Below are 27303 nucleotides of genomic sequence, written 5' to 3'. Positions count from 1 at the left end.
GACACCGGAGGTTGTTCAAGCACCTTCATTGAACACCTTCAAGATGAAACTGGATGCTTATCTTGCTGGGATCCTATGACCCCAGCTGACTTCCTGCCCTTTGGGCGGGGGGCTGGACTCGATCTTCCGAGGTCCCTTCCAGCCCTAATGTCTATGAAATCTATGAAATAAATCAGGACAAAAAAATTAAAAAAAAAAATCAAATTAATGAATGCTGTACAAGTTTGCTTTTTAGAATATAATTTGGTATTTTTCTGGTTCCCAGATGGCAAAACCCCTTGCTGAAAGGAGTACTTCTGGGGGCAAGGGGAGGGACTTTGAGTGGCAAAGGTTATGGGGCTGGACTTCCATTCACAAGATGGCAACAGTTTGCCACAACTCAGTAAGCTGCCAGAAATAATTGCCCACCCCTGCATTAGAATGAACTCACAGGAAAGAGATACATGAACATTGCTGGGAGTATGTTTTTCACAGAATTGCTCCCTCTCCATCCTTAGAAGTGTTGTACTCAAAGGAAATTTACAAAAACACCTTCAAAAGACAGGCCTGGGAACAGAAATTGATAACTCTACCAGACAGTAAAAAATCTGGACTTAATACAGACAGCAACTTTTTGGCTTGTTACAACCTTACAAGCCACTAATCTCCCTGCAGCTTGGAATAGCTGCCATCTTCTTGTATGGTTTTGTCTTGCCACAAACTAGACTGCTTATTCTCCTGTAGTTTTTGCCTTAGAAGGGCTCCCAGTAACATCTCTTCACTCGTAGTTCACAGCCCTCCTCCATTCCTCCAAGCAGACTGTTTGCATTTACATGGAGTCTTTTCTCTAATATTTAGCCAAACCTGTGTCTGCCTCTCTGAGGAAGGGGTACTTGATGCCCAAAATCTTACCCAACAGCTCTCCTAACTATACAGTTGGTCCAGTAAAAGATATCACAAAAAATTGTTGCCTTTTGGATATTTCCTGGACCATCACAGCTACAACATTCCAGTCATACCACAACATGAGTTACAATAATTTGACACAAAAATACTTCATGGTAAATAGGACACACATGCATGTAAGGATGCTCTATAAATAATTCAAACTGGCCAACAGTGTGGGGGAGAGATTTCCACAACATGACCTGTGACTCTACTTGTAGCTAGAAGCTGTTAGAACAGTCTGCATTTCTCCTGTATGAATATCACCCCCCATGAACAACCACCATCCAAAACAGGCCCCAACTACTGATTTTCTTCTTTCACTTAGAGTACGGTGGGGAAAGGAACCAGGTCCAAGATCTATCCACCATAAGCAGATAAGGGGAAGAGAATACGGTGCCCATTAAGGGCATCTTAGCTACTTGGTTCCTTGTTCTTACAGGTAGAATGCAAACTCACAGGACCATCCAGGGTTTGTCAGCACTTGAAGGCATTTGCCAAGACAGATCTAACACGAACCTCCCGTAGTGGACATGCACCTCATACCCGCAAGAACAATTCATAAAATAGCTGTCAGAATCAAATGAGAAGGGTTTTGGTATGTCAATTAAGGGTATGTCCCTCACTTCCTACACACACTTCCGATTAATTTAGCTACGTGGGCAAAATGTGAGATGTGGATAAAGCCACTAAAGTTCTCTCCAGAAGGGCAGATAATTATAGGGCACAAGGCACACACCGAGACACCACACCCACTCCTCACTTGCCAGTTCCCCAGTCAGAAGCACTGTAGCTCTTGTGCTGCAACATACATGCCAAGCCTCTGTGAAAGGAGAAAAAATGACTTACATTTCATGGACTGAGATTAAGAAGTGGGTAAGTCATTTATTGTCAGGCATTCCAAATGCTTTAGACAAGGCCCTACTGTAAAAAGAGACGACACTGCTATCAGCAACATAAGCTGGTACAGAGGATCATAGGTACACTGATGCATAATTTAAGGAGTACATTAAAATACCTATTAATAGGTATAAGGTTTATGCTTTCAAAACGCAAACCTAAACAGCAAGGGAAAACACTTATTAAAATGTTATGTTATTCACAGCAATCCCAGCTGTTAGTTTACCAAATACACCCTCAATTTGCTTCCTATTGCACTTTTATTGGAGTCCTTCCAAAAACATCATTACAACAGCTCAGAAGATGAACCAAGTATCTAAATCATATTTAAAGTATTAATCCCAGGATCATTTTTGAAAAGCCACAGAAATGCCTGGAATACAAATTCAAATAAAACAAAGACAAAGAAATTCATACACCTGGAACATGGCCCTTTCAAGATACTATTCTGACAAGGTTAGAAAAACTCCATAGTTTTATTCTTGTCATCACGAGAAGTGTAGGATGGCACAAGTAAGAGAGGCACTGTAGAGCTCTACTGAAGAAGCTTGTTCACTTTTCTACTAGCAGTGTGATTTTCTATACAGGCAGTGTGCAAAGGATGCCCAGTGTCTGTTACTGCATCTGCAAATAGCTAATTGCTTGTGCATCTAATTGTTCACTTTACAAATTTGTGTTTGCTTAATATGTGCTCAGTATACGATCTGTAAAAAAAAAAAAAAACCAAAACAAAAACCCCCAACCCCCCCAAAAAACTGCCTAAACTTATCCTTAAAGTCAGTTTCATTCCTCTTCCTTAAATTAAGGGGGGGGGGAAGAACCACAATTATTTGGGCCGGAGGGCCACTTAGCGAGTTTCGGTGAGCTGTTGAGGACTGGGTCAGCACTCTTTCCCTCCTCCCCCTCCCCCTGCCCCCCCCCCAACAGCTCACCAAAACTCCTTAAGTGGCCCTCCAGCCCAAATAACTGCCCACCTCTGATCTAAGAGGACAGAGGTGAGTGGACAAAGGTTAGGGGAACCTAATCTTTGTTCCCTGCTACTACCAGTACCCGCCCCCCCTCTCGCCTTCACCCTGAATCCCTGGCACACGACTGGGCCAGGCTGGTGCCTCACTGTATTCCTATGCATTGCCCCAGGCCACATGGATGCAACTGGAGTGGCTCCTCCCTGACCAGAGACTCAGTGCCAGAGAGGGGATACAAGGAGGAGGGAAAAAACAGTGTGGCACCAGCCCAGCTGCACCCAGACAGTCCATGGCTTCTGGCCCTCCTCCCCCTGCCAGCAGGTAGAACCTTATCTGAGCTTTGACTTGCCGGGGCCAGGCTATCTGATTTGTGAACAGCTGCAGGGTCAGAGCTATGCGCAGACAGCCTGGCCAGGCAGAAACCTGGCCAGGAACTCAGTGCCCTCTGCCTTCAAGCATACGCTGGGGGTAAGGAGGGAAGGACAGGATGGCCCAGGCCATAGAGGAGAGCTGCAGCAGCTGGCTGGCATGGGGAAGGGAGAAGGGTGAGAGGTGCCAAAAGCCAGAGTGGCCATGGGCCAGATACAGTTCTCCTTCAGAGGAGTAGCTGCGGGCAGGACAAAATCATTTGGCAAGCTGAATCTGACCTCTGGGCTGTATTTGACCCACCCCTGCTGTAACTTCTGGTCAACCACTGCTGTCAGCAGCCTGGTTACTGCCACTGTCCTGCTGGGTCCACACTGCTGCCACCCAGGGTGTGGGACTGTCATGGTACATTTCTGAGAGCACTTGTATTTTGTATCATTTTACAAAAGTTTTTAAAAATCTGTTTCAAAACACCGTGAACATGCTCTGCAGTCCATTCCCAACCCACAAATACAAGGAACGATATACATCTTACATAACAGAATCAGGCCTAGCACCTTCACAGTGCAAAACTCCATAATCAGTCAGCCTTTCGTCTTCAATACAAGTACTGGAGTAAAAGATCTCCGTAAGACTCAAGTAAGATAGAGGGCTGGCTAATACTCAAAATTCCCTAAGAAATATCTCTAATATGATACAGTCCACAGTATATGGTTCTGCCCAGGCACATCCTTCTGAACTAGAAACTACCTCTCTCTCCTTCATCACCCCAGCTAAGATAGAATTTTGTCCCAAGTAATTATTACCACTTCTACATATGCTGTAAACATAACTTCAACTGAAGGCCCCAGGAGCCATTAGGAAGTGTGCAGAAAAGGCGTATACAAACTAACCCGCTTAAAAAACTTTCTTTTCCATCTATATTTACAGTCCATCTCCTCAGGTTTAGCCAAATGCCTCTCATGAATTTCAGAGTAAGAAGTATGCAGGCCAGTTGCCTTGGAATAATGAAATCATGTGAAAAAAAAAAATCAGTTATTTGATCTACATAGAAGATAAATTCTGTGGTATTACAGTATGCTCGATTTAATGAATTAATCTATGCATGTGTTCTTTAGTAAAAGGGTCTCATCCAACATTGTAGCCAATGGGGCTACTCGTGAATAAGAAATGAACATAAAGTTATTTGCAATGGAGTCATATGAGTCCACTTATCAAGCTCTGTCTTTTCTGTAGGACTGCAAATTGGACAACTACTGGTTTGTCAGGAGAATTCATTGAGCACAATCAGCATTCAGAGGCTTCCATAAATTATAGCTGCCTGTATTTCAGTGGAAAGAGAATTCCAGACAAAGTGCTTACTTATGCCAATTTATCCACCTGGATGTTGCTTGCTATTAGCAAGACTTAATTCTATTTTTCAGTGCAAATATAAATCTCAGTATTTTGTACATTGCAATAATGTGCGTTACTTGAGGCAACATTTTCATTAAAATATCAGTGCGCTTCTAGCTGTTTGTACAGCTACTGCCAGATGATAAAAAACACTTTCAATTTGAAATACATTTTTGCTAGGTGTATGCTTCAACCCTTTGCTGTTGTGGTATTTCTTTGACAAATTTAGCCTAATGAAGCATTAAGATGGGGAAAGTAAGAGACGAGTTAGCTTACTTCATGCAAGAGGAGATTTGTCACCAAAACATAATTGATGCTATAGCTGTAGTTATTTTAGGTTCATTGACACCACGTGCAGATTTTATTCCAATTATGAAACATTCTACTATCCAGAACAATACGTCAGTATGTGGAAAGCCATACCGGAAAGTACACAACGTTGTTCAGGGTCATGTACTGACTTTGGAGTTTAGGAGCAGAGTTAAGAAGTGATTTTCCTTCTCTCTCCTTTCTTCTAGCTAACATTACAATGCAGCTATGACCTATGATTCTAGAGCCTGTAGCATGAGTCAGCTAACGCAGCATCAGGACTACAGCTTGTTTCTCAACAGCATCCGTTCTCTCAGTATTGTGTTTAGATAGTTTAACCCAACAATATATTTTGTTTCTCAATTTCCCTACTTCAGAATTATATAAAACAAATGGAACAAGCGCAATTTAAATATAAACTCTAAGCTCCTCCCCTCTATTATTAACAGCATCTCAAAATGAAAACTTTTTAAACTTCTTGCACTATGTACTGTTAAACTTCACCCAGGTTGAATGGTTACAGTAAACTAGCACTTTTAAAACAGATCCGGTTTTTTTGGCTTGATGTGAGCTTTGGAGAAGCAACAAGAGAGTTTTGAAATAGTCTTGAATCACCAGAAGATGGGTACTCAATACTTTTTGACCACCAGGCTCCTTTAAATGTCTCCAGCTAGACACCCAAAAAGGAAGGAACTCAACAAGACAAGTTATTCTTGACAATCTTGTGTCTGTTTAGTTAATTTTCCTTTCTGCTTCTCAAGCACAGTACCACACTACTACTACTTCTGTGTTTTGGTTTTAAGCACTGCAAAGGAATGTTATTTTGAGCCCACCTACACTAGAGTAAATTGCACAGACCAACTGCAGACGCTTCCTCAGCCTGCCTAAGGGTGTTTGTACCTGAAAGCTTTCAAAGAAAAATTTTCCAACTATATCAGTTGGTATAATAAAAGATATTGGATTTACCCAAAGAACCTGGTCTGCTTGAAGTTTTGAGGCACTTTCTATTTTAAAAGTTGAGGTTACAATAAAGGAAATAAACTCCCATGAACAGGATAAAGAGTATAGAACATATCAAGTTTTCAAAGCTCCAGTCCTGACTCCCATGCCCCAGCATGCACAAGTGGATGGTTCTACTCTCTGTAATGCTGGCATAAGTGTGGAGTGTGTCCATGGATAATTAAGAACACCAGGTGGAATAATAAATAATGGCCTGTGGGTCAATCTGTGCTTTCTGTTATACTAGTTTACCAGTGTACTGAAACTCCATTACACAAATAGATTTGTTTGATACAACCAGATATTAGATTACCTTTTCCCCCTCCTAACTCAAGGCTCAGCTATTTCCCAGGCACTTTTTAGATCTCCTATCTATCAGGAGTCTCTGAAGGCAATACATTTGGCTTTGTCAGATGGCTGAAGAAAGTTGGCAGTCATCTGTGATTTGCAGGGCTCAGCTTTTAACAACTTGAGATATCTTCTTTTTAACCGAGTTGTAGAGGGACTCGCTTCTCAAACTTTGAGGATTACCCTGTTCTTCACATCATGTACTTATTTTTAAAATATATTATTATTTCTTTACAATCAGCTTTAAAGAGAAGTGTGCACCATGTATAAGTGCACAATTCCTTTCTTGCAGAACATTTTAGAAGATTATTTAAATATTTCCCAGTAGAAGATATTTGATAAATATTTTTTTCCTAACAATGATTGTGTGGATGATTTCACTAGCTGATATTTTTAGAGGAGATGAAACAGGGACTTGTACAAGATTATTCTTTGGTAAGCGTGCATCTGCCAACAAAGATAAAAGCACCACATGTTATGAATGGTAAAAGTTATAGTCAAAAAGAACTAAAAATGTAGAAATGTTGTAAGCATGTTACATAAGTGATGTGTTAGAGGTTACTGAAATCACATTTTTAAAAGGTATTATAGAGGATATTACACAGAACTACAATGAATCCACTGACTTCTTGGGTTTCTCTAACAGTTAATAACCTGGGTATTAAAACTTGTGTTAATCATTTATGAAACCTTCATAAACTATTTGTAAATGTACCATTAATAGAATTTATACTTTTTTCAGATATTCTATCTGCGATAGCATAAAACAATTCACATGACAATAATTCGACTTTAGATTATGTACACTCTGTTTTAGTAGTCAGGGCAGAATAAGGGCATCTGCAAATGTTCAAATGAACTTGTGGAATTTTAGCAGTTTAGTTTAAGTATCTGGAACCCTACTGGTAGGATCCTGTACAAGTGTTTGAGGGGCTGGCTGAGTGTTGTCAGTAGTGCAGGCTGTCTACGGAGAGCAGTCAGGTAACCACAGGGCATGCACCCCAGCCTGCTTTGCAGGGTCCCATCTGCCTGGAGACAGGTGACTGCAGTCAAGGGCATAGATTGGGGCTGGTGGCCCCAAGAGACCACAACATCCTCTCCCTGTGTTAATCATGGTATAAGTGGCAAGTGTGCTACAAGGGCACCCAATTTAAGGCACCCATAATATGGAAAAATCAGTCATAAGAGTATTCCCTATATGATATAGAACATTTTTCTGGCTGGTTTGTGTAGCACCTTAAATTGAATACATGGCATGTCCACACATCAGGGCTCTCTGGGACTGATGCCCTACAATCAGCTTGCTGTTGGAATTAACTCCAGACAGCAGCAGTCTCCAACCTGTGTGCCAGCTCTGGTTGGACTCAGGGTCTTTCATGAGGGAAAGCCATTCAGTTGATCGTCTACCCCAGTCCCAGTGTACTGCCAGATAAAAAGGGTATGATTTGGATCTGATCACTGATCCCACAATCATGCCTCCTGCCATAACATACGTGGCATGGCAGGAAGCACAATTGTTGGAATCAGGTATCAGATCCCATGGCACCTTTAACTGAATGTGTGCCAGAGGCCTAATCAAGAGATTCGCAGAAAGAAGCTTATTCACCTTTTAAGAATGCTTACTAGCTAATAATGTTTGCAACTTCATTCTTCAGCACTTGTAGATCTAATTACATATACTTAAAGCTAAAAACAGGCACACACCATTATATCTAAATATTATCAAACTCAAAATATGTGATTACAGACACACATATGATCTCCTTTACAAAGGTAAAAAGTTTTATTAAAAGCTGAGAGGCAGTACACCCGGCTCACCCTCTGGGGGGGGTGGGCTGAAAAATCCCAGGACTGAACTCCCTCTGCTCCCTTTTTCTCCTCCCATTCTGAAAACAGTGACAGGCTGAGCTCAACCTGAGTGTAGGAAGCGGGCTGTATTCGATTAAAATTCGGCCCAAATTGGGGGACAGTGATTTGATTTGTTGATTCGGATCACTGTCCTGATTTGATTCGGCCAAATTCAAATCTGAAGATTCGAAGCCAATTCAGAGAATCAGCAATTCAGCCACTGACACAGCTTTAAATGTTTTTTCTACATACCTCGAGGTACCAGGCACAGCTTGTGAATGCTGCAATGGTGGGGCAGATGGAGTGTCCCACAGGAGCATGGAGAGGCTCTCCGCATGCTCGGCAGCAGATCCAGAAGTACTTCCCCGGAAGTACCACTCCCCTGTGCACCTCCTAGCTCAGCAATTGGCTGCAGGGGGACCCTGGGTGCCCCCCCCCAAACCCAGCCGCTAAGCCAGGGGGCAGGGGAGGATACCCTGCGCACTCCACAAGTGGACCAGAAGTGCTTCTGGTCTGCTTCCGGGTCCACCGCCAAGCATGAAGGGGACCCCCACAAGCTCCTGTGGGATGCTCCATCTGCCCCAGCATCTCAGTGTTCACAAGCTGTACCTGGTACCTTGAGATATGCAGAAAAAACATTTAAAGCTGTGTCTATGTCCGAATCATCAAATCTCTCCGAATCAATTTGGAAGGATCCAATTCAATTTGGAGAGACTAAAGGATTTCCTGATTTGATTTGGATTCAGAGATTCGACTGCCGAATCAGGCCAAATCTCCACCAAATCGAATCAGCAACTGAAGCTTCGCACAGCCCTAGAGATCAGCAGACACAAGTTACAAAAAATGCTACATTTTGAAATGTCTTTATTTGACACTTCATGCAATGAGGGGTCAGATTTTCACCCAATCAGCCATTTTTTAAGCGGTCAGCAGCTGTGCATTTCTGTTTGGTCACAGCTATAGACTGTTTTCTGCAGCCAGATCAAGCAAAAATTGTCACTTTTGTCTGCACCTTTTATTTAAAGGAGTCTAGACTTTGACTTCAGTTTTATGATTCTATAGGTTCACACAGCTACCAAACTAAGATAAGCTTCTTCACAAGACTAGGCCCAGATTCTGATGGGAATTATTTTCGTAGATTGATTGCTAGATTGTGAGGCTGGAAGGGACCTCGGAAGATTGAGTCCAGCCCCCCTCCACCAAGCAGGAATGACAACTGGGGTCAGGTAACCCCAGCAAGGTGACCGTCCAGTCTCCTCTTGAAGATTTCCAGGGTAGGTGATTGCACCACCTCTGGAGGGAGCTTATTCAACAGTCAGGACACCCTAGATGTGAAGTTTTTCCTACTGTTGGAGCCTGAAACCGTCTTCTAGGAGTTTGTGACCATTACTCCTGGTTTTCCTCAAGGGTGCTCTGGTGAACAGTTGTTCACTGAGCCCTTGATGTGCACCCCGATGTAGCAGTAAGCTGCTACAAAGTCCCCTCTCAGCCTTCTTTTTCAGGCTGAAGAGTCCCAGGTTCCTTGGCCTTTCCTCGCATGGCTTGCCATGCAAGTCTCTGATCATACAGGTGGCCCTTCCTTCTCTGAAATCTCTCAAGCTTTACCACATCCTTGTTAAAGTGTAGTGCCCAGAATTGGACGCAGTACTCCATCTGCAGTCTCACCAAAGCCGAGTAGAGAGGAAGAATCACTTCCTTGGTTTTGCTAGAGATGCATCAATCGATACATCATGTCAGAGTATTATTTGCCCAGTTGGCTACAACGTCGCATTGCCAGCTCATGTCCATACTATGGTCCATTATTATCCCCCAGCTCCCTTTCATTCATAGTACTGGTCAGATTGGCATTGCCAAGACTGTAGGTGTGTAGGGCATTGTTCGTCCCCAGGTGGAGCACTTTAGATTTCTCAATGTTGAATTTCTGATTCCAATCCGCCCAACTTGTCAGCCTGTCTAGGTCTACCCATATCTGCAGCCTATCTTCAAGCATGATCACACTTCCGCATAACTTGGTGTCGTCTCTGAACTTGGCCAGTGAGCTCTTTACCTCCACATCCAAATCACTGATGAAGATGTTGAATAGCACTAGACCAAGCACCGACCCCTGAGGGACATCACTGGCCTCTTCTTGCCGAGAGGACACAGATCCGTTCATTAGGACTCTCCGGGTCCTACCCACAGCCAGCTTTGTACCCACCTGTCTAGCAGTTAAGCCCACAATCCTCCAATTTTGTCACCAGAACATCATGGGATACCAGATCAAAAGCTTTTGGAAGTCAAGGTATACAATGTCAACCTCCTCTCTCTTATACAGGTAGTGAGTTCCCTGATCATAAAAGGAGATGAGGTTGGTAAGACCAGACCTGCCTGCGATGAAGCCATGCTGGCTGTCATTCAGAATCCTACCTTCTGCAAGTCTATCGCATATAGACTTGTTAATGAATTTTTCCAGGATTTTCCCTGGGATAGAAGTTAGTCTAATTGGCCTATAGTTACCCGGGTCCTCTCTCCTCCCCTTCTTGAAGATGGACACAGCATTGGCCCTCTTCCAATCCTCAGGGATCTCTCTGGAGCACCATGAGTTTTGGAAGATTCTCTGCTCCTTCCTAGATCCATAAGGGTATTAAATACCTTAGAAGGAGCAAGAGGAGTAGGATAAAATGGGGCTTTCCTTCCCATTCTAATTCTCCACACAGCCAGGACCTCTTTGGCTTGCTGCAAGGCCTATCTGGTAGGCAATGCAACCCTGAGGAATTCTGGCTGACTTAACTCCTTCCAACTTGTTTCTTTGGCCCTTCAAGTTTACTCAAGTAAAGTGCACGTCTGTTCACTTCAGTCCTCTGAATTAAGACAGAGAAAATAGAAAATAAAGACTCAGAAACTGGGGTGTGTACAGAAAAGGGGGGGGGGGGGTTCACCATTTAAAGCATGTTATTGCCAGGACTTAACAGAAGTACATAACTTTACAGCCCTTTAAAAATGGGTACAGCAGTTTAAATTAACCCTTCTTAAATGAGACTGAATTTGAAGCGCTGTATTTTATAGCACTTTAGCAACCTATACCACTTTAAAATTATTTCTGTACACTAGTCAAATTTCCGACCAGTGGAGAAGTCCCTGGAGGTTGCGGAACACCCCTTGCCTCCTAGCCTGGCAAGTGCAGGGAGGCTCAGAGCAGGGAGGCTCAGAGACCGTCTGCCAGCACCCTCCCAAACACTGCACTTCTGTCATGTTTAAAAGACCTGTAACTTTACAGTACTATAAAAAGTGTTCTAAATTACAGCACTGTAAAACATGCACAGAGCACTTCTGTACACACCCAGGTTCCTGTAGAAAACAGCTCCATTTTCAATGCAACACAGAATTGCAGAGGATCTCAAGAGTTCATTTGCTCTATCCCCTTGCTCTGAAGCAGGATCAAATATGCCTAGGCAATCCCTTACAAAGGTTCGTCTAACCTGATATTTCAGGCATGGAAATTATCCACATAGCTCAGTTTTACTTAATATTACCACATTTACCCAAATACAAGATGAGCCCAAATGTAAGGCAACCCGCTAATAATCGGATTCTACACATAGAACATTTATACATGTATTATAATTTCCCATTTATGGAATCTATTTATTGGAGAATCATTTTCAAATTCATCCCTCCCTACTACTGCAGGTGGTGGGAAGAGAAGTAGTAAGAAAGGCAGTAATGGGGCAGATGGTGGTGGCAGGTGCCTAGGGCCAGGCAACGTGGAAGCATGGGAGCAGGCAGTGAAAGAGGCAAACAGTTTTCCCCCTGCTGCCTGTCCTCCTCATTTACTCCTCCATTGCGTCTGTCCCCCACTCCCCCAACAGCATCAGGCTGCCCTGAACGCCTCTTCCCCATTCCCCCCTCCAGGCCACTTCTGCCACTTGCAGCCTCATGTCCCTGCACCCCCCTTCCTCTAGTCTTCTCACACCCCAAAAGTTTATGCCCCCCCAGCTGCCCCTGCAGCCCCCCCTTACCTTTGCTCTGTACCAGTAGGTTCTATCCGTGCCAGACCAGTAGGCTTCACCCCTGCACAGCATGGGGCTCAAGTCTGGCCCCACAGCAGTGGTGTGGAGATGACACTGCTGTTCCAGTCTGGCCCTGTAGCAGCAGCAAACTCCCCACCACTGCTGCTATGGGACTGGGCTGGAGCCATGCTCCATGACCCAGGCTGTAGCAGGGGCAGAGTCTGCCAGCATGGAGCAAAGATAAGGAAGAGTGCAGAAGAGGGGGAGAAAGAGGGAGAAGTGGCATGGGGAAGGGAAACTGGGGGTTGCAAGGGAGGCGCAGTGGGGCTTGCTGAGGCAGCAGAGTGGGCAGGTGGCAGCTGAGCCTCCAGCTCCAGCCCCAAACCCAGGGTGAGGCCAGAGCCACAGCAGCTGCCTAAGCCTAAACTCCAGTGACATTGAAATCAAACAAAAAACACGAAGGACTACCACAGTTTGACGTTATGATGAATTTGGACAATAAGCCTACATTAGAAGATTTACAGAAAGCCATTAAATCAATTCCTGGGAACAAGGCATCAGGCAACGACTCTTTGCCTGCTGAAGTCTAAACATGTGCCAACAATGATTTACTTTGAAAGCTACAAGAACTTATACTGCTCTGCTGGAAAGAGGAAGTAGTACTGCAAGATTTCAAAGACACTCAATTTGTACAATTATACAAAAACAAAGGGGATAAAAGTGACTGACAACTATAGAGTTATCTCCCTATTGAACATAGTCAGAAAACTGGTCACTCGCATCATGCTCCCCAAATTGCAATCTCTAGGTGAAAGAATCAATCTGAAAGTCAATGTGGTTTTCACTCGGGATACTCTACCATTGATACTATATTTTTGATCAAGCAACTGCAAGAGAAGCGTAGAGAAAAATGAATACCACTGTACATAGCCTTCACTGACTGATCTGACAAAGGCCTCGAATATAGGCAACAGATAGGCCTTTTTTTTCTTTTCTAAACTGTTCTGAAGAAACTGGGTTGTCCCCCCAAACGGTTGAACATCATTCACTCATTACATCGAGGCGTGAAGGCAATTGTAATGAAAACAAAGAATCAACCACCTTTGACATCAATGATAGGTGAGACAGGGGTATCTACTTTTAATTCCTGCTTCTTCATGCATTCAAGGGGGGAAATTACTGAAATTATCTTCTAACAGGACTAGATGGAGGCTGTTCAACAAAGAAAGGTTTAGAGCAAAAACCTGGTACTGAAAGACTTTCTGTTTGAAGATGACACAGCCTTACTGCCCACAGTAAATCTTCTTTGCAAAATCTCTTTGGACGATTTTGAGTCATGCAAGATCTTTGGGCTGGCAATTAGTATGAAGGTGACTGATCACATACCAAAAGGATGGAAGAACCAATACCTGACACCACTCAGGAAGATAAATCTCTTGGTGCCATTGACAGTTTTTACTACTTAGGTTCAATGATCAGCAAGAATCTTGATCTTCAGACTGAACTGACTAGCAGAATCAGAAAAGCAGCTAAGAATTTCAGGCTTTTATAGAAACATGCATGGAATAACAGCAAACTATCATCTAAGGTGAAGATGTGAATCTACAAAAATTGTGTGCTGTCATCCCTGCTTTATGGATCAGATGTGGCCTGTGTGTGCTAGGCACACATCAAGAGACTGAACAGCTTCCACATGCAATGCCTCCATAAGATCCTGAAATAGAGTGGGAAGACAGAATACCAAACACAGAGGTACTGAAGCTGGAACACAAGACTGGCACACTTAGAAACCACTATCAAGAAGGAGAGGTTGTGATGGATTGGCCGTGTCAGGAGAATGGGAGGAGACTGTAACCCCCAAGAATATTTTGTATAGAGAGATTAGAGATGGCAGGATCACTCTCCATGGTAGTACCACTGCATGTGCAAAAATGATATGAAGTCATTGAACATCAATGTAGAAAGCTGGGAGGAGTATGCAAAATCCTGTCCAATCTAGAGGAAACATCTGGCCCTGGGTGCAGCTCAACATAAAGTTGGTTTGATCCAGATGATAGAAGCAAAGTACAAGGAAGAAAGAAGCATGCTGTAAACTTGGACTCCAACTCAGACAACACAGATCTGTGAAAATTTTAACTAGCTGTGTCGCTCTTGAATTGGGCTCGTCAGTCACAAACTGATTTATCAAGCATCTGACTAGACCTCTTATGTGTACACCATGATCCAGAGGATCAATGGTTGCCTACTACTACCCCAAACTGGTCACAGTTCTCCAGCTGAGGCTTCATCATCGTTGAACAGAGCTGAATAGTAAATTTAACACATGACCTTCCAATATGAAGTTCAGATTTGTTTGCATCACCTCATGCAATTGAATCATCTTCCGTTAGTGACCCACTATAACCCCCAGATCCTTTTCTAATATATTTCAGCCTGGCCAGCTATTCTACCTTTTTTTTTTTTTTTATTCCCAAGTTTAAAAGCATCCAAACAAAAGTCACAGAAATCCTCTCCCAACCAAAATAAACCTCCTGAGAAAGAGTGTAGATCACCTCCTCTTGCTTTCTATCTGAACGGATCCTGAGGATAACATTTAAACCTGGGCCTCAGAATGGACAAAACCTAACTACTCTGGCACTTGGAGGTAGGAGTAGAGCACTGCTCAGGTCTCGGGCTTGCCAGAAAACAAGAAATCTGTTTTGATGAAACTTCAGGGATTCACATGTTTTCCATGCTCTATCAGAGAGAAAACTAGACTTCTTGTGCATAAACATGTATGCTGAAGTGATATACGTAGAAAAGGCAAAAGCTCAAGGACAGAACACTCACCTGAGGTAACTAAGACTCAGATTCAAATCCTTACTCTGATTTAGAAGACAGGGCAGTAAGACACCTTATAGACCAGCAATGCTCTACGTAACTGGCCCTGGGGGCTGGTTGAGTGGAGCTGGGCAATTCTGCACGTTGGATCCAGAGCAGGGCCAGGGTGACCCAGATCTCTTGGATCTGGCTGCATGCTAGCATCATCTAGCATGTATAGCCACATCATTTGGCTTGTAGGGCTCCTGATAGATCTGAAAATTTGGCAGCATGTGAGTGCCAAATTTCTGACACCTTAGGGAAACCCATAAGCTGGATGACATAGCTCCACAGGCTGGATCTGGCCAACAGGTCAGGGGTGAAGGACTGCTAATGCATTGATACAGGTATGGGCTTCTGCAGGCTACAACCTACAAAAACTGTCACCTACACAAGTATGTTGTAGCCTATGAAACTTCATGCCTCTGGATGGGTTAGTCTCTCTGGAAAGTACTCCAATTAAAACATGCTTTCCCACACCCACCCCAAGTACATGTATAGGCAGCCTGAAGATGTCATTCTACCCCATCTTCTGACTAACTTCAGACCAACAAAGCTAACTACCTCTCTGTAGACTGTTCTGTACCATATTTTGACCAGAAATTTAATCCTGGATTGGAGAGGATTTCATTCTTAATCAAATCAGGATTTTCAAAGGAAAATAATTCATTCAGAATTCCTAACAAGCTCTAGGTGGGTCCCCTTCTGTAGATGATGTCTCATTACCAGTAGCTATCACAGAGCAATACTCTACCCAAAAGGTGGCCCGCCTCTGATGAAAGAAATCCCTTGGAGATGGTTCACCAAGTCTTATGCCCTCTGTGACACTGTAGCCACACAAAAGAGTGCATCTTATGTCATTAGATAACAGTGCTGAAAATTGCATTGTTTCAGACCCTTTCACCAGTTTGCTAGACAGACAGATTCACACCAATTTAAGATGAGAAGTATGAAGTCTCTTTTTTTTTTTTTATCCTCATTCCACACCAGGTGCAGAGTTGGGAGAGGTGGGGGGTATTTCTAATGAGGTCAATAAACAACAAAGTTTCAGATATCTAGTCCAGAGGTAACAAAGACATTTCTTTAAATTCTGAAGTGCTGCTACATGCCATTCTCATACACTTTGAAGTGACACATTATACTACACTACTTCCAGAGTAAACAGACTAAGCGTTAACAGTCATATTGTGCTATCAAGTATTAAATATGCACATAAAATAAATTGCATTTTCTGCTTAAAACATAGGAACAAGCCTTACCTAATTAAAAGGACTGTCAAACTGACACTTTTTAATGGCTCCCCATGAACATGTTTATTATATTTGGGGAAAGTAAATGCTCAGTCTAATTTATCTATTTTAATGGCTTTAGTTTAAATACCTAGGCCAAGTATAATGTAATGACATTTTACAAAATGTTGGAAAGTCTGTAGCATCCAAGCAACCTGAAACAGATTACTACCATAAAGTCACAGTGCAGTATAACAAGAAAGTATTTTAAATAAACACAGGCTCCAGAACTGTTCTACTAAGGAATGGTATAATTCCTGAAATCTTTTTTCCAAAATGAAAATACATATAGGCAAGCAGTGAAACCACAGATGTCAAGGGACTATTCACTAGAATAAAATGAGTAAGTGCTTAAAAAGAAAAAAAAAAAAAAAAAAAAAAAAAGCAGATGCTCACTGACCTATTTATCCTTTTGAACCATTTTAACATACAGTCGAACTAAATTACAACGATGGAACACAAACACTTATTGGCTGGAATCTGATGACTCTGAGCCAGCCTTCTCCTTGTGTTTAATTATTTGGTAATATGGGGCACACTGATATGCAGTCATTGTGTGGGGCCTGGAAGAACAGGTATTCAGACTGACTGGATTTGCAATTGGCTCTATCTGGTGTCATCAGATCCAAGACTTACTGATCTTCAGGGAATAGCACATGACATCTTTCTAGAAATCCTTTTATGTTGGCTATAAGGACCTTCAAACTGTTAATCTAAGAGGGTACCACCTTTTGTGAGTCAACAAGAGAGACCTAGCTACATATAAATCTGAAGTGATGTTCTTTTCTGCATGGGAAAGATGGGCATTAATGAACATACTTAAAAAAAAAAAAAAAAAAAAAGAGATGAGCCATAGATCTGCTGCTTCGGACCAGTCTCGATTAATTGAGTCTGCTCCGTACATAAGATGAAGTGAACTGCACTGTGTCAGGTGCAGTTGTATAAGTGGCAAAATGCATGTCAGTGCACAGAAAATGGCGGCGGTGCCTCTGAGGTGTTTTAGTTCAAAAGCGTGCCGCCTCCATTTTCTCAGTGCTGATGCACATTTCGCCACTTATACAACTAAATGCATTGCAGCACTGGGCGCTTTTCAAAATGCCTGATGCTGCAACACATGCAAGTGTAAAAGTGTGAAATAAGACCAGCACACCAGTACAAAATATCTATTCATGGCCAATTTTCAAAGAGCAGTTTTCAGAATCTTAGGGCCTTGTTATGCTTTACGCTGTAAGCTGCACAAATGTTGATTTGTGGGCAGGGGTGGGCAAAACAGCCCACCGGCTGACTGGATCCAGCCCACAGACAGGCACCCAACAATTAATTGTATCCAGCCCCGCTGGTGACTGCCCTTGCTGCGCTCTGCATGGGACTGAGTCCCACCCGCTCCCGTCTGGGGCAACGCCTGCTGTGCTCCCAGCCTCCCCCGCTGGAGGGCACCAGCCCCAGCCAGCAGACAGCTTCTGGGCAGGGCTGCTACTTCTGCTGCCCAGGAAGGTGCAGGGCTCCCTCAGCTTCCAGCAACTCCTCCTCCTGTCCCTGCTGCAGTGCTCCAGGCAGCGGGCAGGAGGGGAATCTGTAGCACTGAGGGGAACAGAGTGGGCTCTGCCTGCAGCTCACTTTAGTCCTCCTCATGCATGGCTGGACAGAGGAGTGTGTGCATGGAGGGGGGCATGAAGGAGCTTGGTTGGTCACAAAGCCCAGCCAGGCAGGCACGGGACAGGCAAATGAGATGGGAGCAGCAGCAGGAGTCAGTGTGCACTTGGTGCAGTCCTACCCAGCAGGCCCATGGGATGGCGGTGGTGGCGGCAGCAGCAGCAGCAGCAGCAAGTATAGGCTCAGCTGCAGCACCACTGGGCAGATGTGGGACAGACCAAGAGAGCCAGCAGCACCAGGCTTGGCTCCCTGCTGCATCCCCCCGCCCCACTGCCAGGGGCTTTTCTTGCTGCCTGCCAGTGGCAGCTGCTGTCCTGCTCTTTGCAGTGTGCTGCAAGCCAGGCAGTTAGCACTGATCCCCCTCCCCCCACCTGCAGAGGAGCTAGGCTCAGCCATGTCAAAGACCAGGCAGGGTGGAAGCTCCTCCACATGCGCACCCAACTTACCCACACCACAACGATACCCACACACTCCCCACCTCCTCTCCCCACACCCCCACAATATCCACCCACCCCACGGCCCCCACCATATCTCCCCCCCCACCATACCTACATATACACTCGACACCCCCCCCCCTCACACATCCCATGTCCCCACTATACCCACACAGAGAGCAGGGGCTATGGCAAATTTTTGAGTGCCTGTGGCCCCCTGCGTAGCCCCGCTCCCAGCGCTGCCCAGCACAGCCCTGGCCCCAGCCCAGTGACAGCCAGCCCAGCCAACAAGCAGATCCGGCGCCACGCACCCCCCATGCCCTGCTGGGCTGTGTGGTCCCCCTCCCCGCGGCCCCTGGACAAGCCGCTCATGGCTTCAGCCCCCACCCCAACTATGCAGGGCCCCCCTCCCTCCCCCTCTCACCACTGCTCCAGCTGCTGGTGCTCCCCAGTGTGTGGGCGCGCATATGCCCCCCATCTGTGTGAGGCAGTGGTAACTGCTGTTGCGGGCTGGGCTTTGTGCTCAAAGTCCAGCTGCAGCTAGCCCAGGAGCAGCCCAATGCCACATGCATCCAGCTACTGAGCTGAGCCTCGTTCCTTGTCCACCCAGCCGCGGGACTCACGTGGCATTGGGCTGCTCCTGGTTGGGCTGCAGCTGGGCTCAGGGCACAAAGCCCAGCTTGCAATGGCAGCTGCCTCTGCTGCACACAGATTGGGGGGGCATGTGTCCCACAGGGCTGCCAGTGGGGTGCACAGTGGTGGGAGCCCCCCTTTCTCTCCCCCCGCCCGCCTCTGGATGAGGCGCCCGGGCTCAATCCTCCCACCATCCACCCAGCCAGGGCCCCACACAATTCACCCCTGCTCCTGCCTCTGTGGCACTGCCCCTGACCACGGGAGGCTCGATCTGGCCTCCGTCCCTTCCCTCCCCCAGACTGACCTCCTGGGCTGGGGGTGGGGCACACACGTGCATGCACACGTGCTTGCTCAGTCCCCCATCCCAGCCTCAGATCAACTCCAAGATGCTCCAAGATCTACCAGTCGACTGAGATCCATTGGTTGGTAACCACTGCTCTAACCAATGCAGAGACTATGCATTCTATTTCTGGTTTGACCAGACAGCAGATTCTTGCCATATTAGTCTACTTCATAGATTCTACTGAGAACAATTTGACAGAAGACACTGACATGTTACATGTTATATTGAACATCCCTGTTCTGCCTTCATCACTTCATTTGAGATGCATAAACGACATTTTCATCTATGCATAGGGTGCCCATATGTCCCAATTTAGCTGGGATAGTCCCAGATTTCAGAGACTGGTCTCAGCTGGCTAGTGAAAATTAAAAGAGCATCATGAGCAGGGGGCATGGGGCCCAGTCCAGAAGAGAGGCAGAGCAGCATGAGGTTTGAAATAGGAAGCCCTAGCAGACAGCAAAACTCCCCTAAAATAGGTTAGCTTGATTAGTGGAATGACCAATAAAAAGGGAATAACACCTGTGAAGAAACAATGGGTTGTTAACAGGTTATTAATTCCCTTAGTTGCCTGAATAGTAATACCAGAGCTGCACCATGCTGCCCTTCCTCCACCTCTGCCTGCAGCAGCACTGCTGACTTGCAGGGTAGGGGGGCAGTGTCCCAGATTTCACACTGTCCCATATGGTCACCCTATCTATGCAGTGTGGCAGAAGTAACAAGAAAGTAAAACAATACAAAACAACTTAACCACAACGTTGAAAAATTACCTAGAAAGATAAGTAAAAATGTGCAAAAAGCAAAAGGCTACAAGCTAGACCAGAAGGAATACAAAAGCATGGGCATGTTTTTGAGGCCAAGAGAACAGAAGTGCATTTGGGTAAAAATCTGTGCACCTCCACCAGTAAAAAGCATGTATAATAGGGAATAGGGAACTGAACTGAAATAGCAGATGCTTCACCTTTGTTACCATGTGTGCCAGGGATCCTAGTCACTGAATTCTCATCAGCTGGAGCCTAACTCCTAAATATACCCCTTCTCTTGCCTATTTCCAGGCTGATGGAAGACATGCTATTTCAAGCTATATTTTGAGATTTTACAGCTGATGCTAGTGCCAAATTCCACAGCCCAACTTATTGAGCAGAATTTCAGGCTGAGAAAACATTATACATCAGTGATTTGGGACTGGTGCTGACTGCCAACAGGTTTCCGGAGAGAGTTCAAGGTGTTGATGTTCACAAAGAAAGCACAAAAAACCTGGTTATCTGAGATAGTGCCTCTGTCCCTATGCTGTATTAATGGATTTAGTCTGGAGGTGTTCAACTTGAACAAACAAGATGCAGGGTATCAATAGCGGGGTATTCCCAATGTTGAGTCCTCAATTTTGAAAATCGGCTCCTTATCCAAGTCTGCCAAAATGAGGATTTATTAGTATTCCAAAACTTGCTGTAAAGCATGACCTGAGGGCTGAAGGGTTTGGTTTTTATTTTATTACCCTAATTTTAAATTGTTAGTAGGTATTTATTTATCTGTCAGTTGGGATACGTGATTTCTTTATAGCTTTCTTTTCCACTATGCAATTCTTGTTTATGGACCAGGTGCTTGGAAGGCCCTGAGTGGATACATGATTTTATACATAAATATTTGATTGAACCCACTGAACCCAACTTTCCAATACAGAGACTCTTCGCAATGCTGCACCCTGTACATTGTCTTTTGGAACCAGAAAACCTCCAAGAAGAAAGTTTCACTTTTAAAAAAATGCCTGTTTGAAGGATGAGGCACCTCCAGCAGTGGTAACATGAGGCAGTGTACAATTCTTTTCCAGTCATCAAATGCAATATGAACATGCCTGCCAGGATTTAAGCCAAAGGCCAAAGGAGAAAACACAATTGGCCAGAACTTGATCTCATTCACACCACTGTAAAAGTGGAGTAACCATCACCTTCAGTTAAAAATGCTTCCACTATCACCAGTGAAGAGAAATCAAAATAGTAGTTAACATTATTTTAACTACTGTTGGGTTGGTTTTTAACATCCATTTAAAATAGGCAAGTGTAAATAATAAGAGGCGACAGGCAAACACAAAAACAGTCAAACACCAATGAATGTTACCCAGCTCAGTACATTAAGAATCTGTCTTCCTAATACATATGGCAGTGCATACAGCCTAAAATCTGACAATTAAGGGAATTTAAAATCAACTCTAGGGAAGATCATGATTTAAAAGCTATTACTTGCTGCTAGCCTCCACCCCCAGCATTTTAAATAAATATATATAATAATGGGCCAATAATAGGTCCTAAAATTCTTTTCAATATTTAGTTCATATTTCAAAGTAACTCAGGATTTTTCCCAATAAAATGCTGCATTCTCAAATGCTTTACAAACAGTAAATCATTTTCATGACTATAATTTTTACACTGTCTGAACACAAAGCTGAGAATAAATTTGAAGCTATGCCTCTTCTGAATTTAAGTGAGTTTTGCCTCTGCTTTTGCTGATGTCTCTCCTTCATGACAGTTCGCAGTATACACCAATTAGTCTGCCTAATTTTTCTAATATATGTAGAAAACACGCTTTCACCTTTTCTTGCACCCCTCCCCACATGCAGGGTGATTCTACATTGATGCGACAGTTATTGGAAAAAGTATCCTAATTGAACAATTAACTGAAAAGCACAGGAGCCTAGTACATGATTGTGAGTATCTTTTGCTTATTTCTGAGGGAATCTATTAGTGGCTGATATACAATTATGGAACCAATTAATTTAGTGTTAGGTGATTTTTTGTAGATAACTTGAGTACTGGTAGTTTACTGCTTTGTTGTTGCTTGGTTTGGGGTTTTTTGTTTTGTTTATTGCTGTTCGTGGTGTCATTGTTGGTGTGAATAATTTACAAAGCCAGACAAACAAAAATCCTGAAAAACTGCAGAATTGTGGGAGCTCTGTAGCATCAGGATCTTTCTGTAAGCAAAATATGTTACAGAAAATCTAAAGTTTTTCTCCTTCTTTTACTTAGGAGAAATTGGATCATACTATGAAAACTGAACAAGAATGCAGATAGACATTTTGTAAGGACATGTCCCCACAATCAAAAGTGGGCTCATTCCTTTGCTATGAGTATGGCCCAGATGCTGCATAGTAGAAAAAACACTAGAAACTACATTAAAGTATATTCTCCAGCTGTCCCACAGTTTTGGTTTGGTTGAGCCAAAGATTACCCTCAAGAAAAAAAAATGTGAAAAACTTGTAATGTATTGCAGTTAGAAAACAAAATTTGCAAGTATTGTATTTGTCTACAGGTGGTCATGCTGAAGCACAGTCATTTTGACATTCTTTTATATTTTTGCATAGAATGAATTAAGTCAAAAACAAAGTAAAAAAAATATACTTTCTCTTCTGCAACATGTTTAAGTCAAGAGTTTTAAATAAAAATACAAAGTTTTGCGTCAGTGATTTTGCTGTAATCAGCCATAAATCAAAGCACATTGTTTCATTAAAACTTAAGCTCCACAGGGACCATATGACAGAAGACAGGCCAATATGAAAACATACCTGATGCTTCTTGAGCTTTCGCCTTCAGACCTGCAAAACAACATAAAAGCAGCATTTAGAAAGCTACCACTTCAACATTTCACATTCATAAACCAGACCCCATCTATGTTCTACATAGGACACTTGGTATTTCTTGTGCTTTTTAAACCTTCTTCATCAATTAATGGAAAAATGTTCTACTTAAAGTAACTAGAAATCAGTTAGGAGAAACAAAAAATAAAGGAGATAGGTAATAGTCAGCAATGAAGAAAATTAAATGTATGCCGTCACACTTTTGAACTTTCATGAAGACCTTTTGTAAACATGCAGTATTGAAGACTTATGTTCTACATTTGTAAACTGAAAATATGTCAGCTTTTGACAAAACATACAAACAGCAGATTAGCTTTTACATTTTTTAGCCTTTCTTCAATCTTCAGTACTAAAAGATCGCAGGGAAATACACTTGGGAATCTAATCCCCAGACTTTTTGAATAGTGTTCTGTTCCTAAGGAACTATAGATAACAAATACAATTAACTTAAAAGAAGATTGTATTCAAAAACAGATTTGCATGATTTTCAAATTATGAAACATGAAATAAAAATACACTGTTCTTTATGTATTTAAACGGCTACTATAAGATTTTTTTCCTACCAAAAGACCGAAGTTGTGAATCTACAATGAGGCAAAGTCTAATTTTCCTGTTTTCTATTTTTAAATCTGGAAATTGAATACAGTATTATTCAAAATGACAAACTTCCCTTCCATGAAGAAAAATAGAAACATGATAGAGCTTTAATATTTCATGAATGAGAGCAAAATCCAGAGCAGAATACATAAAATCACTGCCTGATTGTGTCAAAAAAATAAATCCAGTATCTCTGCTATAGATGTCCTAAAATAGCTGCTTACATAGACTAGGGAAGTAAAAGATGACAAACTTCTTTGATTTATGTACCTCTAATTCTTTTCCTTTATTTCTAAAAGGTTAAGAAAATCCAATCGCATGCCACACCCTATGTAAGAGCCAAAATAAAATATATGACAAGGAAAAACATGCCAGCTACCATCAACCTCTACAAACTTAAGACTTTGGATATAATGCGATTTGAATTTTTATTTGCTTACAGCTACAGCTGTCATTGATTGCACAAATCTTCTGTCACTACTTCATCTTTCTCTATGCATATTAACAGTTTTGCATAAGATAATACTATTTTTGTTTAGCATTAAAATGAGAAAATTAACTGGAAAACATGGAAAGGATTTTAAATTATTGCAAACAACTCTCTGAATAATAAAATCATCTGAACTGTAGATCTTAAACCCACATGAAGTAAGAACTGAGAAAAATGCATTACATATATATTCTAATCAATAGGATTATAAAAGCAGGTAACAGCACTGGTTATAGTTAGGTCTGATTCCTCCCACTAAAAAAAGTGTATTTTTGATTGCTTGTTACAATTTTGCCAAACTTGGCACTGTTAAGTCTGAAGTTTTTTCATACTCTGCACCTTCTTCAGAATTAATTATTTGGGAAAGATTCAGCTAAAATGATTCAATTGTTTCTGTAAATAATTAGGAGGAAATAAATAAATAAAACAAAACATTGGCCCATTTAAGAGTGATTTTTAACAAAAAGAAACATTTGTAACAACTGAAGTTGTAGTGCTTCCATATTTTGGAGACAGAGCTTGAAATTCTGCCATGGGATCATCCAAGAGTGTCAGGACAGACCTTATGACATCTGTTTTCAGATGCAGCTAATTATGGGGCTCGTAGAATGTGGCAACTCAAACTATTTGCAGAGAGCAACCTCCAGCTTGGGGCTGTAGGGTGGGTGGGTGGGCGGGCAGGCAGCAAGGGAAGCAGGAAATGGTGTTTACAGGAAGGTTGGCAAGTACACAAGGGGAAAAAAGAGTGAACACTGGAGAGGTGAGGAGGTGATAGATACATGGGGGAAGGGCTATAGAGAAGAGATTATGTGGGTCATGCTGCAGGCAGAGGTGAGGTTCTATAACTAAAGCAGACTGACCACTAGAATTTAGTACAAAATAGGGGTGCACCAATAAGGATTTTTTGGCCGATACCAATGGCCAATAATTAACCAAGCTATCAGCTAGTACCAGTCCAATAGCCGATATGCAGCCCACCAGCTTGGAGATTGATGTCCTGCCAGTAAATCTGTGGGGAGAAAGGGCATGGAGAGAGGGTCAGATCAAGACCCCCCACAGTGAGGGAGGGAGTAGGGCAGAGGAAGGGGCAGGGTGGTGAATGCAACCCCAGGAGCAGGGTGAAGCTGCAGGCAGCTTGTCCAGGGAGTGCCAGGAGGTGGAGAGTGGCAGCAGCTCCCCACCACTGCATGCACCCGTGGGGGAGGCATAGAGGGCATGTGCTGCCCAGATTTGTGCACAAGGTGAGGGCAGGCTGGCCACTGTGGGCTCAGGACCAGCAGCTGTGCTAGCCTCTTTCCAGGGAGGGGCTGGGCAGGGCTGCATTCAAGGTGGGCAGGAGTGAGGAGGGCAGAAGAGGCACTGGGAGGGGGGGCTATGGGGAATTCTGGGGTGGCTGTAGCCTCTCCATCCCAGCACCACCACTGCCTGCCCTGCTCCCGCCTGCCCCAAGCGCAGCCCTGGCCGAGCCCCATCAGGAAGAGGCTGGCACAGCCCCTGGCCCCAAGCCCACAGCAGGCAGCCTGCCCTCACCCCACACACAAATACAAGGGGCACATGCTCCCCATGCATCCCCCAGGGTGCACACAGAGGTGGGAAACTGCACCCCTCCCCACCCCATCTCCATACCTCCTGTACCCCTTGAACGAGCCGTCCATGGCTTTGCCCCACTCCCAGAGTTGCATCCACCACCCTGGCTGGGCAGTGCCTATCCCTGTCCCACTCCCTCCCTCACCATTGGGGCCTTGATTTGCCCCTCCCATGCCCCTTCCCTCCAAGCCTTACTGGCCAGACTCTATTCTCCACACTGCTGGGCTACATTCTTGGCCACGTGCATGATGGAGCTGCATGCATGCACACGGCATTTATCTGTGACATTATCGGCTACATTGGCCAAAAAAACCATGGAATTCTGCATTTATGTATAATTCTTGATAGTGAATAGCTGTGGGATCCACTAACAAAGGGAGCATCACATCTTCTCTACCACCTACTCTTCAAAAGAAGGCGAAACAAGCTCCAAGTACTACTAGTTACTCCATTTGTTGAAATAGTAGCAGTCTGTGTCCATGGATTGAATGGCTTGATCCCATTCAGCTGGATGTCAGTCTGAATTCAGAAGAAAGAATTTCTTAGTTTATTTAAAGACACTTTGGCGCAACTTTATCAAAATCCAATATATATTATGACAGTAAAGATTTCATACCTTCTAGATTTTTGATCGAAGAAGAAATGGCAATAACTAAAATCTGCCTTCATCTCTCCAGAGATGATATCTAATGTTCTGTTTGAGGCTTCACAAAAGCACTGGCTGATAAAAAGCCAGTAAATTTGTTATACATTCGGGAAGAAAGTAGAATTCAAAATTCTGTAAATATTAGCACCTAATTTTCAGAATCTCTCTCAGGCCCATCAGGTGGTGGAGATGTTTTTGTTTATTTTTTGTCTATTGTAACCTTCCATAATTATTTCAATTTTTATCTAAACTGAACTGGATGCAAGGGTTCTCTTTAAGGGCTAAATACAGATAGTCAAAAAGCCTGACGCTGAATCGATTCAGTCTTTGCAGGTTAAGTCTAAACTGCATAGAACAACAAACAGACATTCATTTACTTTTGATTCTGGAAATGCAGCCCATGCCTGCAGTGGCCCAGGCCAGAAGTTGGAGGTGCCTCCCTGCTCAGCTGGTGCAAACACTTTGGGCCAAGGCTAGCCAGCCTACCCTGCAAGGGTTGGGGGGAGGTGCAAAGCATCCTGGGAAGCTAGGGGACTGCAAGTTAACTTGAATCTGGAAGGGATCTGGAACAGAAGTTCAATAAAACAATTTAACCTAAATCAGTTAAGTATGATACTATATCAATCCAGGTTTATCTTAAACTGTTTCTAGCCATTTTGAAAGCACTTTCTGTGCACTGAACAGATTTGTACGGGTTTTCAATCACTTATACCATTTTATATATACTTTCTGTCCCTAGCTTAAAGGGACAGTAGGCTGGGACTTGAAAGAAAATGTCACTGTCTTTATGTAGTCCTTAATCATGGAAGATAATTTGCCACAGCCTGCATTATAAAGATACAAGAACATTCTGTATGTAGTGCACTGATTGCACTTGAGGTCAAAACTTCCAGATATCAGGGAATAAAAAAAAACCAAAAAAACAACTCACCAAATGGTTGAGGATATTGACAGGGAATAGCTGAAAGACCATTTCAATACAATAGAAGTGCACTGAAGAACACTTACTGCTTTGAGCAAAATCAGCAATGCTTTCACCAGAAAGAAAAATGTAATACAATATGTAATGTAACTCTTCCAGAGATGAAAATATTAACACAAAAC

General features: G+C 43.4%; 1 protein-coding gene across 5 annotated transcripts in view; it reads right to left on the bottom strand.

The window, feature by feature from the left end:
- IQSEC1 (IQ motif and Sec7 domain ArfGEF 1) overlaps window positions 1-27303 on the bottom strand; it is a 707630-nt gene that overhangs the window by 511958 nt on the left and 168369 nt on the right. For all 5 annotated transcript variants that reach the window (XM_059715837.1, XM_059715838.1, XM_059715839.1 and 2 more), the window contains exon 2: window positions 22808-22837. In XM_059715837.1, coding sequence (XP_059571820.1) covers window positions 22808-22837 — 30 coding nt within the window. The remainder of the gene's footprint in view (window positions 1-22807; window positions 22838-27303) is intronic.

The sequence above is a fragment of the Alligator mississippiensis genome, chromosome 12, assembly GCF_030867095.1.
Source record: "Alligator mississippiensis isolate rAllMis1 chromosome 12, rAllMis1, whole genome shotgun sequence".
NCBI classification, from domain to species: domain Eukaryota; kingdom Metazoa; phylum Chordata; order Crocodylia; family Alligatoridae; genus Alligator; species Alligator mississippiensis.
The sequence above is the reverse complement of the archived record's forward strand: the minus strand, read 5'-3'. Positions and strand labels throughout refer to the sequence as shown.